The 18,767-nt window shown below is 41.8% G+C and overlaps 1 protein-coding gene across 1 annotated transcript; it reads left to right on the forward strand.

Moving 5' to 3' along the window:
- Positions 1–717: 717 nt before the first annotated feature.
- CRCT1 (cysteine rich C-terminal 1) lies at positions 718–1,884 on the forward strand. The gene is made up of 2 exons (XM_027583113.1): positions 718–775; positions 1,588–1,884. Exon 2 carries the CDS (start codon positions 1,615–1,617, stop codon positions 1,882–1,884), a length of 270 nt encoding a protein of 89 aa, XP_027438914.1. The 5' UTR covers positions 718–775; positions 1,588–1,614.
- Positions 1,885–18,767: the final 16,883 nt, after the last annotated feature.

Raw genomic sequence — 18,767 nt, forward strand, 5'->3', positions numbered from 1 at the left:
ATATTTTTCTCTTAAGCCTCCGGGGCTGTATGAAGATATGGCAACCTGACTACATTCACACTTTTTCTGGTCTTAATGGTTCTATAACTTTGCCTGGGTTTTTCTTCCTGTTTCCAGTGACAGAGAGAAATCAGCACTGGGATTCCCATAGGCATATCCCCACCGTCATCTTAACTCAGTGTTATCTGGAAGCTTCTAGATGAAGCCCAACAGGCTTTTCACATAGCCTGTGGGCTGACTTGAAAAGCCAAGGACCGAGTCAGAGAGATGCAAAGAAAGATAATAAAGTAAGTAAATTACCAATACCAAGTAAATGACCACACAGCTATGGATGTGAGAATGGGGTGTGTGTGTGTGTGTGTGTGTGTGTGTGTGTGTGTGTGTGTGTTGTAGAAGAGGGCCAAGAGAATAGGTCCCAAAGAGAGGTCCCAGACCCCACATGAGCCCTCATAACTTTTCTTAGCACACACACAGCCCTCCCAGCTATGGACAGTGTGTTATTTGGAAAGTAAACATGCCACAGCAATCCTGGCACCTCTGTGAAGTGACTTGAATACCCACGTGCACCACCTACAGTGCTACCTGAGTGATGAATGTCTCTGGGATGTGAACATCAGCTGACCCTGTCTATTGGGAAATGGGCCCCTCCCAAGAGTCAGTGCCTTACTGCAATCTTATAAAAGGTTCTCTGGCTGGACAACGCTCAGTCCACTGCCTAGCAGGTGCCCGATTCCAGTTGTGAACTGATCGAGTCTTCCAGTGGAACCAGGGTCTGGTAAGTGTCCAAGCAGGACCTGGGGGGTAATTCTAGACTTGAAGGCAGAGGGGAGGAGAAGGCAGAGCAGAGCCTTAGGCTTCAAGTGAGCCAATCTTTCATGGTACCAATGAGGACATGGAGACTCGACTTGGGACCATGACTTCTGTAAGGTTAGCAGAATGTGGCTAGAGCCCAGGCCTTTGGCTCCCTGGACTGGGATGTATTTCCACCTTCTACACCACTGGTGTAGACTGGGATGTATTTCCATCTTCTACACCACTGGTATGCAGACTGGTGCACTCTTTTCCCTATACTTGGGAACGGGGCACAGGTAGGAATGATGACCAGGACATGCTTCTTGTATTTGTGGGTTCTTTAGACCCAGGCAGGAGGTCCTCATGTGTGATTTGGGTATTTTCTAATTGATGGGGTGTTTATACAATGCTAATAACTGTGTGAACAGCCCTTGAAGATCTGCGGCCACAGGGAAATGGGGGAAGAGAAAGGAGCCAAAGGAAGAGTTTGGACTGGATCATGCAGATAAATAGCCATCATATCCTCTTTAGCTTCCATTGTGGAACACTTGGATGGTTCTTATTTTAGTTGGAGAAAATGGAAACCCTTTGATTCTCGGCAGACTGTTCCGTGCTTTATGCCTGTTTAACTCACTGGAAACACCTGGTTGGGGTGTGTTTCTTTGCTTCCCCTCCTTTCTCCCCTGCACCAGGCCAGGGCAGCTTGCTCACAAAGCCAACCAAATCTCTAAAGCCCTGAGTTCAGTTGTTGGGGGAAAAGGCCTGCTAGCCTGTAAAAGACTTCTTGTCTTCCAGGTTCACCCTGACGAGCTGAGCTCCACCATGTCCTCCCAGCAGAGCGCAGCTTCCTCCAAGGGCTTTTCCAAAGGGTGTGCCCAGAGCCCCGCTCCGTGTCCCACTCCCGCACCCGCAGCCTCGTCCTCCTGCTGCGGCTGCTGTGGTTCAGACGGCGGCTGCTGTGGCTCCAGCGGTTGTGGCTGCTTCCCCAGAAGACGCCGCCGACAGCGTCGGAGCGGGTGCTGCAGCTGCTGCGGAGGTGGCAACCAGAGCTCCAGCAACGTCCAGAGCCAAGGCTGCTGTGGCGGCTGCTGAGCCCCCCGCCGCCCTGTGAGCTGCTGGAGGCTGCCCGCTGAGCCCTGCTTCCCCACCGGAGTCCCTGCTGCGTGTCACCGTGCTTCCGCAAGGGGCTGGGTTGGAGTGTGCTCCCCCCCCACCTCCCGGTAAACCTACCTGCACTGGATGTTCCAAAACCCACCCTGTTCTCAGCCCCACCAAACTCTGACCCCCGTGTTATTATCCTCTCCGGGAACGTGAGCACCATGGGTGGAATACTGGACCCTACTGTGGCAGAGGCTTGCACACAATTGGTGCTTAATAAATATCCATGTCATAATAAAGCTTCTACCTCCCAAGAATACTTCGTTTTCTATTCTTTCATTTGTGTGTTTATTATCGCATTATGTTACCCTGTCCATTACCTCTCACTTAGCCCTGGCTTGGCATACCTAAAAGGAAGAAAAGTCAAATTTAAGCCTGAACAAGAGTGGCTTCCTGGTACTTAATTATGATAGCAGAAATCACAAATGGAGCCAGACAGTGTTCTAAAGACTTGACGTGACATGCACCACCTCATGGCATTCTCACAATGACTCAGTGGGGGTAGGTGCTGTTACCCCATTTTACAGAAGAGAAACCGAGGATAAGTAACTTGGTCAGTCACTCAGCCAGTGCATGATGGAGACGACTAGGTGTCCCACTGCCAGCTTATACTCCTAACTGCTTTGTCTGGTTCCCTGAAACTTTCCAGAGCCTTCTGGCTGTTGTGTTCACCCTCCGGCCCATCAGGCCCTGCACAAGCTGCTGTGTGGCAAAGATTTGGATCTGCAATTCTCCGAGACTTTGGAATCAGGCAATCTGAAACTTTCTTTTGCTACAGGATCATCAATCCACTGCTTTGCTTGCTGGGTGAGGAAACTTTCCCAAGCTGAACCTTCCAGGAATCTGGGAAGCTCCCTCTTCAGGCCTCATCTGTGCAGCCAAGGCCCAACCAAGAGTCATGGACTTCTGGGACTCTGTAGGGTGCAATAAGCCATGCTCAGAAGCATGGTTATGTCATTCTCTAGAGGTTGCTGTGATGGTGGTGGCAGGGTCATCCTGAGCTCTGAAGCCCAGGCCTGTGGGCATAGATCTTACTTCCTCACTTGAGGAAAGAGGAAACAGGGTGAATGACATCCCTGTGGTTCAGGGATGCAGGAGATGGTAATACTGGTGGTGATAATTGCTGCCACTTATTGGACACTTCCTTTGTTCCAGGCACAAGGCTAGGCACTCTACATATATTCTCTCAGCTGATCCCCATGGTAATCTAAAAATTTAGACTTTACTTCCCCCATTTTTTTAAATCTGAGAAAACTGGGGTTCAGAGAGTTTCAGTGACTTGCCTAAAGTTGCACAGCTAGTGAATGTCCAAGGTCTCCGGATAGTGAGTGAGAGAGATAAGATTTAAACCAGAATCTGTCTGACTCCAAAGTCCATGTTTTCAGAATTGACATCATATTCTGTTGCCTTAGAAATCACCACCATTCAAGGGAAGGGACACTTGGGCCTCTGGACACACCCAGGCTCATAGAAAATTGAATCTAGGCTCCTTGGTGCTGCTCCATCAGTAACCCGATGACTAGCAAGCTCTGTCATGGCATCCACCCAACAAAACTATTTGCTCAGAGGTGAGGCAGGAGATGGTCCATTGATTCATCCAGGATGTTTAGAGTGGAGGCCAAAGGACCTTTATTGGGGAGCTTCTGAAGGGCAACCCTGCTCTGTGTGGGAGGGATCCCTTCTTCCATCTTTGAGATTCTGTGATTTTTAGTGGGAGGTGACTTGTGGAAACTGTTTACAAACAGATGATATCACCTGTGGACCTGCTCTTCCCACACCAGTGATATGTGTTGGAGCAACAAGCCTCAGGCCTCAGTGGAGGGGTGAGGTGGGAAGAGAGCACTGCTTGACTCAGAGTAGACAGAGTGAAGCTAGCCTGAAAGCAGGAGGTGACGCTCACACAGGAAGCTGAAGTCTGAGTTTTGGGGAAGAAAGGCAGTCACTTACTGAGAGACACGTGAATCCTAATGGGAGTACACACCTTTGTACGTGAGGCATATTTGTATCAATCAGATACCTAGCCATGGATGGCAGTATCACCAAGCTCAAGTATCTGATCCCAGCAGACTACCTCAGGGGTGGTTTGATAACAGAGATTTGAGCATTCAAAGAATAGTGTCATTATAGAAACTCGGGGAGCTGCTCTGGATGGGCTGGGGCTCTGTGTTCATGGCCCCTAGATTTTCTGATGTCCAGCAGCAGATAAACCTGTAATGCCTGGTACAGGCATTCCCTCTGAGGTAGCAGCAGTTCCCCCCCGCCCTGGGAATGCTGGCTGGAATGCTGGCATTTGGCAATGTGAGGTCCTACTCAAAGGTTGTCACTCAGTACACTGTGACAGCCAAAATCAGATTTCTTATTATCTTTGGATAGTAAGATAGTAGCGGTATAATTGAATACATTTTATTCACAATGGCTCCAGTTTCAGCTTAAATTTATGTTATTCTAGTGGTAATAGGAACAACTGATATTTATATGGAACTTAGCAGTTTATAAGGTGTTATTATATATCTCTTTCATGATTCTGTAAGAAAAGTGTTATCTCTGTTTAACAGACTGGAAAGTCTCTGAGAGTTTGTGACCCATCAGAGGTTACTCAGACAACAAGTTGACAGTCTCTGGTTGGACCAGCCCTCTAATGCCTTCCAAGAGAGCCAAGAGCCACTTATTCCAAACCTATACACTGAAATAATTGAATAATAGCACTCAATTAATTATTTAGGGGCAGCACATCCCTGGCATTGAAAACTGTGCCAGGTACCTATTAGAGGTCAATAAATAAATGAATGTTTGTTAGTGCATCACATGGAAAGTGTTGTGCTGAATCATTCTAGGAGATATGCAAAAGTATGTCTTGGCCTCAAGGAGTTTATAGTCTGATTTAGGATATATGGTAAATAATCACACAAGGTATGAATGATAACATCACATATAAGAAATAACTTCATAGTCAAATACAGACAATACTTAACAACACAAGAAATGTCATAACCTGAACATGGCATAGACAATGGCCATAGGGATTCAGCTGAATATAGATGGAGATTTGTTACAGGGCTTCAAATGAGGACAAATTACTGTGGACTGGGTTATTCACAAGACCTTGTGGGAGCCGAGGGATCTGAGCTGGGTCTGAAGATGGAGGTACTTCAGAGAGGCAGAGATTCTTTTGTGCATTTATTTGACTGCACCAGATGCTGTTCATGAAGCTGGGGCAGACAAAGAATGAAACTATGTGGACCTGTGTGGACCCTGCCACATGAACTTGCCCATATGGACTTGCCACGGGGACTCTACCCCCTGTGGACCTTGCCTGTGTGGACCTTGCCTATAGGGACCTGCCATGGGGACCTTAGCTGTGTGGACCCTGCCCATGTGGACCCCCATTTATGGACCTACTCTCGTGCACTTGCCCATGTGGACCTACCAGAGGGACCCTATCCGTGTAGATCCACCTGTGTAAATCTGCTGATGTGGAATTGCCCATGTGGATCCTGCCTGTGTGGAACTGCGATGGGGACTTCACTTTCTAGTGTGAAGATAGACAAGAAAGTGAGCAAGAAAGACATTATTTCATATCGTGAAAAGTGCTATGATGAAAATAAAGAAGATGAGGTATAGACATTAAGTGGAAATGCATGGGGATTTTAGGTAAAGACCAGGAGAGACCTCTCTGAGGAAGCACAATCTGGGCAGAAAATGTGGAAGCCATTGCACAGGGCAGAAAAGCACATGCTTATAAGCTTTCTGCCTCATTGGCAGCCCGAGGCTACAGTGTTCAAGGGGTGCTCAGTTACACTGGCTCCATTAAAGACTTTCACTGGAGAAGTCACTCAGAATTCCAGCTGGTGAGCACACAGATTTGGTAGTGAGATGGATCACATATTGTGAGCTGGGCATTATTCCACTTAATCCTCACAATTCTTCCACAACTAGATTTCCCCTTACATTTTGTTGATAGGAAAATTGAGACACAGAGCTGTTACATAACCATCCTAAGGTTGCACAGCTTGTAATTGGCAGAACAGCATTTTGAACTGGATGTGTTTGATTCTAAAAGCAATGTTCTGAACACTGAGCTGTGGTATGAATTTCTGGGAAGGAGGGGAGTAGTTTCAAGCTTGAGCAGGAGGAGAAAGGAAATCCAAGGGGGAGGTGGTGGTATAGAAAGACTATGAGGACACATCCTTGGAGAGGGAGTGATTAGGCCAGAACATGGATGGTTTTGAGTGTCAAACAAAGCTGAGAGGGGAAAAGATGGTGGAGGAGTAGGGAACCCTATTCCAACTGGTCTCCTGAATTGAGCTGGATATCCATGAGACCACTCTGAACAGCCACGAAATCAGCCTGAGATGTAAGAAGATAGATCTGGATCTCTACAAACAGAATATGGCGGGCAGTTGGTTTTGAGGTATGAAGCAGGGAGCCATGATTCCATGGGCAGATATCAGAGGCTAAATGGAAGTCGGAGGGAGCCGTGGAGATCCTACACTGGCGGTGAACGATATCCTCCTGCGCTGAGGACAGGGCACAGACTCACAGAGCAGTAGTGATGGGGAAAGAACTTTAGGGCAGTCCCCCAAACTGAAACCCAGAGTGGCGGGGCTGTGCATACAAACTGGGGTGGCTGGCGGTTTTAGAAGCACAAAGGGCAGAGACATGCCCTGACCTGGAGGCAAGGACTAGGAGCCCTGCTGAGGGGCGCACAACCCAGGATTCTGCAGTTTATAGCAGCACAGACAGAAATGGAGATAGTGTGGCCTGGAGAGCTCACTGAAGAACAGTTTGCAATCTCTCTGTTCTGAGGCAGAGGATTGGAAACCATCCTTTCTGCTCTGACTCTCAAAAGAGACAAAGAAAGCCACCAGAGAACAAAAGCCCCCAAAAAACAGTTTTCACTGAGCCCATTCCCCGCCCCTCCCCACAGGGGACAGGGCAACTCTGCTCAAACAGGGTTGCCTGAGTAACAGCATGGCAGGCCCCTCCCCCAGAAGACAGGCTGGGAGAACAAGAGGCCAGCAACCCTAAGGTCCCTATAAAATAGGTGCATCTTGCCTGGGTTGTGGTCAATAATTTGGACTCTGTACATTCCCTCAACCACCCCTCAACAGAATGACTAGGAGGAGGAACCCCCAAAATAGGAAAGACTCAAAATGGATACAGATGTAACCAAGATGTTGGAGATGGAATTCAGGGTTGCAAATGCGAAGACAATAGCTAGAATAGAGAAATTGATTAATGGCAATGTAGAGTCTCTAAGGGCAGAAATGAAAAATGAACTGGCAGAACTTAAAAATGCAATCAATGAGATCCAATCCAATCTAGATAATCTAACAGCTAGGGTAAGCGAGGCAGAAGAATGAATTAGTGATCTACAAGACCAATTAATAGACAAGAAAAAAGAGAAGGCCAGGGAAAAACAACTCAAAATCCATGAAAATAGAATCAGAGAAATAAGTGACACCATGAAACTTTCCAATGTCAGGATTATTGGGATCCCTGAAGGTGTGGAGACAGAGAAAGAGGAATAGAAGATACATTTGAGCAAATTATAGCTGAGAACTTCCCTAATCTGGGGAATGAAACAAACATTCATGTCCTAGAGGCAGAGAGGACCATTCCCAAGATCAAGGAAAACAAGCCAACACCACGGCATGTAATAGTAAAACTTACAAATCTTAGAACCAAGGAAACCATCTTAAAGGCAGTTAGGGAGAAGAGATTCCTTACATACAGAGGGAGAAACATCAGAATAACGTCAGATTTTCCCACAGAGACCTGAGGCCAGAAAGGGCTAGCAAGACATATTCAAGGTACTAAATGAGAAAAACATGCAGCCAAGAATACTTTATCTGGCAAGGCTGTCATTTAGAATGGATGGAGAGATGCAGAGCTTACAAGACCGGCAGAAAATGAAAGCATATGTGACCACTAAGCTGGCCCTGCAAGAAATATTAAGGGGGGGTTCTATAAAAGGAGAAAGACCCCCAAAAGTGATATAGAAAAGAAATTTACAGGGACAATCTATAGAAACAAGGACTTCACAGGCAACATGATGACAATAAATTCATATCTTTCAATAATCACTCTCAACATGAATGGCCTAAATGCTCCCATGAAACAGCACAGGGTTGCAAATTGGATAAAAAGACAGGACCCATCCATATGCTGTCTACAAGAGACTCATTTTGAACCTAAAGACACATCCAGACTGAAAGTGAAGGGAAGGAGATCCATCTTCCATGCCAACAGACCTCAAAAGAAAGCTGGGGTAGCAATTCTTATATTAGACAAATTAGATTTTAAACTAAAGACTGTAGTTAGAGACACAGAAGGACACTATATCATTCTTAAAGGGTCTATCCAACAAGAAGATCTAACAATTGTAAATATCTACACCCCTAACATGGGAGCAGCCATCTACATAAGCCAACTGTTGACCAAAATAAAGAGTCATATTGATAACAATACGTTAATTGTAGGAAACCTCAATACTCCACTCTCAGCAATGGACAGATCATCTAAACAGAAAATCAACAAAGAAACAAGAGCTTTGAACGATACACTGGACCAGATGGACCTCATAGATATATACAGAACATTCCACCCTAAAACAACAGAATACCCATTCTTCTCGAATGCACATGGAACTTTCTCCAGAATAGACCACATACTGGGTCACAAACCAGGTCTCAACCGATACCAAAAGATTGAAATTATTCTCTGCATATTCTCAGACCATAATGCTTTAAGACTGGAACTCAATTACAAGAAAAAATTTGGCAGAAATTCAAACACTTGGAAGCTAAAGACCACTCTGCTCAAGAATGTTTGGGTCAACCAGGAAATCAAAGAAGAACTTAAACAATTCATGGAAACCAGTGAGAATAAAAACACTTTGGTCCAAAACCTATGGGATACTGCAAAGTCCATCCTAAGGGGGAAATACATAGCCGCCCAAGCTTCACTCAAAAAAATAGAAAAATTGCCAATTCACCAACTAACTCTACACAAGAACTAGAGAAAAAGCAGGAAATGATGCCTAAGCCACGCATTAGAAGAGAAATAATTAAGATTAGAGCAGAGATCAATGCATTAGAAACCAGAAACACAGTAGAGCAGAGCAATGAAACTAGAAGCTGGTTCTCTGAAAGAATTAATAAGATCAATAAACCACTGGCCGACTTATCCAAAAGAAAAGAGAAAGGACCCAAATTAGTAAAATTATGAATGAAAGGGGAGAGATCATGACTAACACCAAGGAAATAGAAACAATTATTAGAAATTATTATCAACAACTATATGCCATTAAGCTGAGCAACCTAGATGAAATGGATGCTTTTCCTGGAAACATAAACTGCCAAGACTGAAACAGGAAGAAATTGACAACTTGAATAGGCCAATAACCAGTAACAAGATTGAAGCAGTGATCAAAATCTTCCCAAAAAATAAGAGTCCAGGGCCTGATGGATTCCCTGGGGAATTCTACTAAACATTCAAAGAAGAAATAATACCTATTCTCCTGAAGCTGTTTCAAAAAAATAGAAACAGAAGGAAAGCTTCCAGACTCATTCTATCAGGCCAGCATTACCTTAATCCCCAAACCAGGCAAAGACCCCATCAAAAAGGAGAATTTCAGACAAATATCCCTGATGAATTTGGATTTAAAAATCCTCAACAAAATCCTAGCCAATAGGATCCAACAATACATTAAAAGGATCATTCACCATGACCAATTGGGATTTATCCCAGGGAGATGCAAGGGTGGTTCAACATTCACAAATCAATCAATGTGATAGAACACATTAATAAGAGGAGGGAGAAGAACCATATGGTCCTCTCAATTGATGCAGAAAAAGCATTTGACAAAATACAGCATCCTTTCATGATTAAAACTCTTCAGAGTATGGGGATAGAGGGAACACTCCGCAAGTTCATAAAATTCATCTATGAAAAACCCACAGTGAATATCACTCTCAATGGGGAAAAGCTGAGAGCCTTTTCCTTAAGATCAGGAACACGTCAAGGATGACCACTCTCACCACTATTGTTCAACATAGTACTAGAAGTCCTAGCAACAGCAATCAGACAACAAAAAGAAATAAAAGGTATTCAAATTGGCAAAGAAGAAGATAAACTCTCTCTTTCCGCAGATGACATGATACTTTATGTGGAAAACCCAAAAGACTCATACAGCAATTCACTAATGTGGCAGGATACAAAATCAATGCACAGAATCAGTTGCTTTCTTACATACTAAAATGAAACTGTAGAAAGAGAAATTAGAGAAACGATTCCATTTACAATAGCACCAAAACCCATAAGATACTTCAGAATAAACCTAACCAAAGAGGTAAAGGATCTATACTCTAGGAACTACAGAACACTCATGAAAGAAATTGAGGAAGACACAAAAAGATGGGAAAACATTCTATGCTCATGGAGTGGAAGAAAAAACATTGTTAAAATGTCTATGCTACCCAGAGCAATCTATACCTTCAATACCATCCCAATCAAAATTCCAATGACATTTTTCAAAGTGCTGGAACAAACAATCCTAAAATTTGTATGGAATCAGAAAAGACCCCGGATCACCAAGGAAATGATGAAAAAGAAAAACAATGCTTGGGGCATCATGTTGCCCGATTTCAAGCTATATTACAAAGCAGTGATCACCAAGACAGCATGGTACTGGCACAAAAACAGACATATAGACCAATGGAACAGAATAGAGAGCCCAGATATGGCCCAGATATGGGTCCATATCCCTCAACTCTATGGTCAAATAATCTTCGACAAAGCAGGAAAAAACATGCAATGGAAAAAAGACAGTCTCTTTAATAAATGGTGCCGAGACAATTGGACAGACACATGCAGAAGAGAGAAACTCGACCATTCTCTAACACCATACACGAAGATAAACTCAAAATGGGTGGAAGACCTCAATGTGAAACAGGAATCCATCAAAATCCTAGAGGAGAACATAGGCAGTAACCTCTTTGACATCAGCCACAGCAACTTCTTTCTAGTGAAGTGAAACAAAAGCAAAAATGAACTTTTGGGACTTCATCAAGATAAAAATCTTCTGCATAGCAAAGGAAACAGTCAACAAAACTAAGAGGCAACCCATGGAATAGGAGAAGATATTTTCAACTGACACTACAGACAAAGGGCTGGTATCCAAGATCTATAAAGAACTTCTCAATCTCAACACCCATAAAACAAATAATCAAGTCAAAAAATGGGCAGAAGACATGAACAGACACTTCGCCAAAGGAGACGTACAAAAGGCTAACAGACACATGAAAAAATGTTCATCATCATTAGCCATCAGGGAAATTCATATCAAAACTACACTGAGATAACACCTTACACCAGTTAGAATGGCAAAAATTGACAAGGCAAGAAACAATAAATGTTGGAGTGGTTGTGGAGAAAGGGGAACCCTCTTACACTGTTGGTGGGATGCAGGTTAGTACAGCCACTTTGGAAAACAGTGTGGAGGTTCCTTAAAAATTTAAAAATAGAACTGCTGTATGACACAGCAATTGCACTCCTGGGTATTTACCCCAAGGACACAGATGTAGTGAAAAGAAGGGCCACATGCACCCCAATGTTCATAGCAGCAATGTCGGCAATAGCCAAACTGTGGAAAGAGCTGGGATGCTCTTCAATAGATGAATGGATAAAGAAGATGTGGTCCATATATACAATGGAATATTACTCAGCCATCAGAAAGGATGAATATCCAACTTTTACGTGAACATGGATGGGACTGGAGGAGATTATGCGAAGTGAAATAAGTCAAGCAGAGAAAGTCAATTATCATATGGTTTCACTTATTTGTGGAATATAAGGAATAGCATGGAGGACATTAGGAGAAGGAAGGGAAATATGAAGGGGGGAAGTCAGAGGGAGAGATGTACCATGAGAGATTATGGACTCTGAGAAACAAACTGAGGGTTCTAGTGGGGATGGGGTGGGGGGATGGGTTAGCCTGGTGATGGGTATTAATGAGGGCATGGACTGCATTGAGCACGGGGTATTATACGAAAACAATGAATCTTGGATTACTACATCAAAAACTAATGATGTATTGTATGGTGACTAACATAACATAATAAAATAAAATTTAAAAAAAAACAAAGCTGAGACTGTACATATTTGTAGAGTGTGCTGGTAGGAAAATGGTTTTGAAGTAAGTAGTTTAGAAAAATAGTAGCTGGTCTATACCTAAAGTATTTTGTGACATTACCCTAAAATTAATTGGGCAGCAATGACTAGGATGCTCTAGAGGAAGAAGTAAATAGAGAGAATATAGCCAATCACCTTGAGAAGGTACAATAGGGTTAGCTTGAAATGAGGATCCAAACTCAGTACATGGCAGTGGGTAAGAAAAGGAAATAACAGATGTGAAAATCATTTGTCCAGAAGGAAGAAGAATAGACATAATCAGGAGATGTATTGGGACAAAGAAGAGGAGATAATTAGAATGTGTTTGAGTCTTTATGCCTGGTGACAAGGAAATGATGATACAATTGACAAAACAGAAAGTTTGGAGACAGGAGTGGTATGGGAGGAAGAGGGTGAGTTTGGTCCTGGACATGTTGAGTTTGAGGTGCTGGCAACACATGACCATGAAACATGATATGAGGCTGGAGCTCTAGGCATAGAATTCCTGAAAATTGAGATAAACACATAGTAATAAGTCAAAGAGAGGTGAGTCAAATCCTTGGGAACAGATGTGGTCCCACCTAAGCAGTGAAAATTATTGAGAGAACAGACCTGGTCTGTCATGTTCATTGCAGTAAACTCAGTGTAAAGAACAGGGACTGGGACATTGAAGACACTCAATGAATATGTGTTAAGTGAGTGAGTGAATGAATGAATGAGTGAATATGCAATGCAGAAAGTCAAGAGTTGAGTTGAGGGGGAAATTGAACAGTTCAGAAGAGATTGAGTTCCATGTGAAGAGGGCAAAGTCAGAGAAATTATTCCAAGATTTGAACTAGGCAGTTGATAAGGTTATTTTAAGGTCTCAAGTTCTAGAAATCCGGGTGGAGGAGAACAAAGACAGGGCAGAGTTGCAGAAGCTAAAGGATGTCATCTAAATCAGGTTAGTCACACAGGACTTCCCTCTCATCGCATGATTCATCTTGGTATCTTTAAGGGATTGAACAGTTATAGTAAGATTCCATCTGGCAGGATAGCAGTTTCATCTTGACCAGGTGGAACAGGTTGAACAGGAAAACTGGCATTCATAATGAGTAAGCACAACATCCTCTCTTCTGTGACACTGCAGCAGACCAGAATGATTTGGCTCTGATAAATCTGAAATATGTCAGCTTGTCTCAGAATGTGTTCACCCTGGAAAAGCAAGTATCTCTTCTCTTACAGATACTGCATCAGGGCAAGAGCTATGGCTTCTAACGTATCTCACTTAATGATTTATGTCATTCTTAAAAATATGTTAGTTCTCAGTGGGTGTCTCAGTCAGTTAAGCAGCTAACTTCAGCTCAGGTCCTCATCTCAGGGTCCTGGGATTGAGCTTCATGTCAGGCTCCATGGTCAGTGGGAAGTCTGCTTTTCCTTCTGTCCCTCCCCCTGCTCGTTCTCTCTCCTTCTCTCAAATAAATAAATAAATAAATAAATAAAAATCTTTTATAAAAAGAATATATTAGTTCTATTGCCAGAAATGTAGCTATAGCAGCTCTGCATGTTTGGATACTTAATTTTCAGTCTTAAAGGCCATTTTTTTATGTGTATGAAATGTGATAACATGCACTTGAAAGTCAGAAATTAATCTTCTTCCTCTATTGCCTTCCTCTCAGTGATTTAGTTCATTTATAACTGCATCTTTTCATTAATTAAAAATTTATTGATCACTTACTGTATGTTAGGTACTATATAATATAAGCATGTAACTCTTCTTCAGTAGTTTAATGGGGGAGAGAGTCAAATATCACAACACAGTGTAATGTGATAAATGCTTGAAGTCAGCATATGAAGTTTGCTTCATAAGGAGGGACTGCTTATCCCACTGAGGAGCTGGCAAAACGTATTGCTTGAACTTCGCCATGAAGAATATGTAGGAGTTTTCCAGGCTGAGAGGATAAGAAAAAATATAAGTTAAGTAAACAGCCTTAAGTGCAAAGGCCAGAGAGTTGAGAATGTGTTTTGTAGTGAACAATTTTGTGTGCCTGGAGCTCAGGAAGCCTGGGCAGGTGAGATTGTACAGCTGGTCAGGGAATAGATAAGGCAGGGCCTTGTACAAAGCCCTTGTCTGGCTCCGTGCTCAGCAGGGAATCTGCTCGAGATTCTCTGCTTGAGATTCTCTCTCTCCTTCTCCCTTTGCCCCTCCCCCCTTACACACACACACACAAGCATGCTCTTTCTCCCTCTCTCAAATAAATCTATAAGAAAATTCCAGGTTGACAAATACTATCTTCAATTACTTTGCAGATCTTTTTTTTAACTATTTTCTTTAAAATTTTTTAATTTAAATTCAATTTAATTAACATATACTGTATTATTAGTTTCAAAGGTAGAATTCAATGATTCATCAGTTGTATACAACACCCAATGCTCATTACTTCAAGTGCCTTCCTTAATGTCCATCATCCAGTTACCCCATCCCCCCACCAACCTCCCTCCCAGCAACCCTCAGTTTATTCCCTATAGTTAAGAGATTCTTATGGTTTGCCTCCCTCTCTGTTTTTGTTTTGGGTTCTGTCAGCCTAATTTTCTTTCTTTCTTTCTTTTTTTTTTTTTGAGGTAATGGTTTCATTTTTTTTTTTTTTTTAGGATTTTCCCTTGAGATTTGTTTCTGAGGATTCATGACTTTCATTAATTCTTGAAAATTTAGATCCAATATCTCTTCAAATATTTTTCTCACTCATTCTTTTTTTCCCCCTCCTCTGTCTTGAACTTTTATTGGATGCATGTAGAACTTTTACATTCTATATTCCAGAAACCACTGCCTTCTAAATTGTTTCAACATATCTTCCAGTTCATGATTTCTCTTTTCAGCTCTTTTTAAAATATATTGCTTGTCAACTGTTTACTCCAGTATCTGTTCTTTCTTCTTTTCACATTAATAAAACTAATTTCTAATTCGGGCTATAGCTGTCCAGAATTAATATTGCAGGCTCTCTTGCAGCTAAGTGTGGCAATGTGATGCAGTTCTAGGCAATGTGATGCCAGTGGAAATATCTTTGGGATACTTTTTAAAGGATAGACTCATAAACTTTGCCCCTTTGGTTCTTCATCCTTCTTTTGTCTCTCTGCTTTGAATGTATATTGATGGCTAGAACTGTGTATTGAACTAAGAGTAACTGTCACCCCATAGGAGTTGCAAACAGAAAGGTATATGACAAATCAGTCCCAGATGGCTGTGGAGCTGTAATGCCTGTGCTGAGTGGCCACACACTGGGATTTTATGTGAGAAACAAAACTAATTTTATGTGAGAAACTTATAACTTACTAAGCCACCATCTTTTTTGTCTTTTATTTTTAGCCAAATCTAATTTTAACCTATACCATTCATTGATGTTCAAATGTCAATGATTATATTTTTAATTTCTTATTTTTCTTTGGTTATTTTTAAACACTGTCTATATGCTTTCTTATATTTTAAATTTATTTATATTTAATCATTTGAAATATTCTTATTTTTATAATATTTATCAGATATTTTGTTAATCTGAAATTTCTTGGTAGTCTAATCCTACTGTTTATAGAATATATTGACTCTCACTGAAGATGAATTCAGAATTCAAAATTATAAACACACAAGAAAACAATCTACATCTTCTGTGGTAATTTCTCATCTTCAGTGGGACTTTGTGGATATCTTATGTCTCTGTAGATTAATTTGGGTTTATTATTGTCAGGTACCTCAGGGCACCTGCCTGGGACCAATTTTTATTTTAATTATTTAGCTTGGGGACTCAGATCACATGTGTAGTATACGGTAAATGAATGGAAAATTAATATGAAGCACAGGCCCATGGGTATACATTTTAAAGGTTGATTCTCTCCTCCTGCCCTCCATAAGCCCAAAGGAAGGCAAACAGACTTTCTTGAGTCTTGTGATACCCTTTTCTTACTCCACTTTTTCCACAGAGGATGTCCTCTTTATTGCTCCCAACATTGTGTCTTTTTCTTCATGACCTTAGATCTCAAACCTCTAGAAAATGAATCTCTTGCCCTTAGGTAGCTGTCATATCCACTTATAGACTTACTATTCTGGTTTTCATTTTCAATTCTTTGAATTATGGAACTTGAGACTTACAAGCATAGGTATGCATCAAAAGGATATTTGTTCTATTTTATCTAACACTCAGGATGGTTATAGAATAAGGATTTTAAAGTTTTCTTTTTTTTTTAAAGATTTTATTTATTTATTTGAGAGAGAGAGAATGAGAGATAGAGAGCACGAGAGGGAAGAGGGTCAGAGGGAGAAGCAGACTCCCCGCTGAGTAGGGAGCCCGATGTGGGACTCGATCCCGGGACTCCAGGATCATGACCTGAGCCGAAGGCAGTTGCTTAACCAACTGAGTCACCCAGGCGCCCCGGATTTTAAAGTTTTCTAATAAGCAATATTGCCAGAACAAGTGGTTGGTTCTTTGAAGTTCTAGGTTTGTCTCACCTGTGCTGTGGGAAATCAAGGGAAAGAATTTCTGCTCTTCTTAAAATCAAGTAGGTGCTGGGGAGGGATCAGTGGCACTTGATGAAATAGAACCTCAAAGGGAAGCTAAAACCCAGTGATGGATTATTGATACTCATTCCATTGCTAAGGAAGGCCAATTTCTTATACTCTTAGACTCAAAGTTTCTTGAGGACAGTGGCTGTGTCCTATACATCTTGGTATTTCCCTGTCTACTCAGCACTATGATTTGTATATAGAACTTGCTCAAAAGCAACTGCTGATTGATTGTTGAAAGCATAAACCCTATAATTTAATCCCTCCTTTGTACTTTGTACTCATCAGAAAATTACATCAAGGTGTGGTGCATTCTCAGTACAAAGCAGCACATTAGCCCTGTACTCCACCCAATCCAGAAACACAGGGAAGATGCCCGGGCTCATCTTTTACATCATATCCATTCCATAACTAATTCACAATCAATAATAAAGGAGAAATGATGATTGTATTATCTATTTAGTTAAAAATAGATTTAAAAAAACTTTTAGGCATAAATAGTACAAAATTCACAATGTCTTTGGCATTTGAAGGGGTTATTAGAGATCATGTGGTAAGATCACTCATTCTTGCAGAAAACATCCCATGTACAGTAACCTGATTGATACCTGAACACATCTAGAGACAAGATGTGAGCTCACGGCCTCACAAGATAGTTTCATTCATTTTTTTAAAGATTTTATTTATTTATTTGACAGATAGAGAGTGAGAGAACACAAGTTTGGGGAGCAGCAGAGGGAGAGGGAGAAGCAGACTCCCCGCTCAGCAGGGAGCCTGACCCAGGGCTTGATCCCAGGACTCTGGGATCATGACCTGAGCCAAAGGCAGACACTTAACTGACTGAGCCACCCAGGTTCCCCTTGTATAAAATTTATTTTATTTCTTTTAATTAAAAATTTTTTTAAAGATTTTATTTATTTATTTGACAGAGAGGGAAAGACAGTGAGAGAGGGAACATAAGCAAGGGGAGTGGTAGTGGGAGAAGCAGGCTTCCTGCTGAGCAGAGAGCCTGTTGCGGGGCTCGATCCCGGGACCCTGGGATCATGAGCTGAGCCGAAGGCAGACGCTTAACGACTGAGCCACCCAGGTGCCCCTAAATTTTTTTTATTAATGTAAATTTTTCTCATCACTGTAATAGTTCATTCATTGTAGAAAAATGCAAGTATCAATTTAAAAAACCTCATAACTCCATTATCCACAGATAATCATTTTTATACATGATTGTATATTTCTTCAGAACTTTCTCTATGCAAACTTTTCTTTTTCTTTTAACAAAATTGTATTCAGGCTGTTAATGCTATTTTTTCATTGGATATTATAGCATCTTTTCATGACAATACACATTCATCCATGGTATGCTTTTCATGCCAGAACAACTTCCATTGTATGGGTAGTCCACCAACTATCTAACCAACTCATTGCTGGACATTGTCTTGCCTCTGATTTGTTACTATAATTAGATATGTTGGAATGCACATCATTTATTTATTCAGCAAATATTTATTGGGCACCTAAACTCTGCCTAGCACTATATTAGGTGCTGAGGATTCAGAATGAGGGTTAAGTTTCTAACCCTCAATGTTAACCTCTGAAGGGGAAGAGGGAGATTGGAAATAAATAGACCACAAATAAGATAATCACAAATAGTGATAATCGTTATGAAGACAAGAAAACAAGGTGATGAGATAGAAAGTGGCAGGGTTGAATCTGTACTTTAGGCAGGGAAGATACATTGTGTCATGTGACCATAGGCTAAGACCTAGGTGAATGTGTAGAAGTGGAATTGCTGCATTTTGTACCAAGCTATCTTCCCAGCAAGGTATAGAGACCCTGCTTCTTGGCACCCTTACCAATGCAGGCTCCCTGTTCCGAGCCTTACTCTGCATCTTTGGCCCTCATGCCGCCCTCTGAATCAGCTCAGGGCCAGCCATGGGCTCTCTATTTGCATCTTAGCAATATTGCCCCTCACATGCATAGAACTTGACACTTTACAAAGAACCTTCACATATTAACACTTAAGTGTATTGATTATGTTTTGTTTTTATGGTCTTTATTTATGGAAAATTTCAAATCTGCACAAAAAGAGATAGAACAGGATAATTACCCATAATTA

The sequence above is a fragment of the Zalophus californianus genome, chromosome 4 (genome assembly GCF_009762305.2).
Source record: "Zalophus californianus isolate mZalCal1 chromosome 4, mZalCal1.pri.v2, whole genome shotgun sequence".
Taxonomy (NCBI): domain Eukaryota; kingdom Metazoa; phylum Chordata; class Mammalia; order Carnivora; family Otariidae; genus Zalophus; species Zalophus californianus.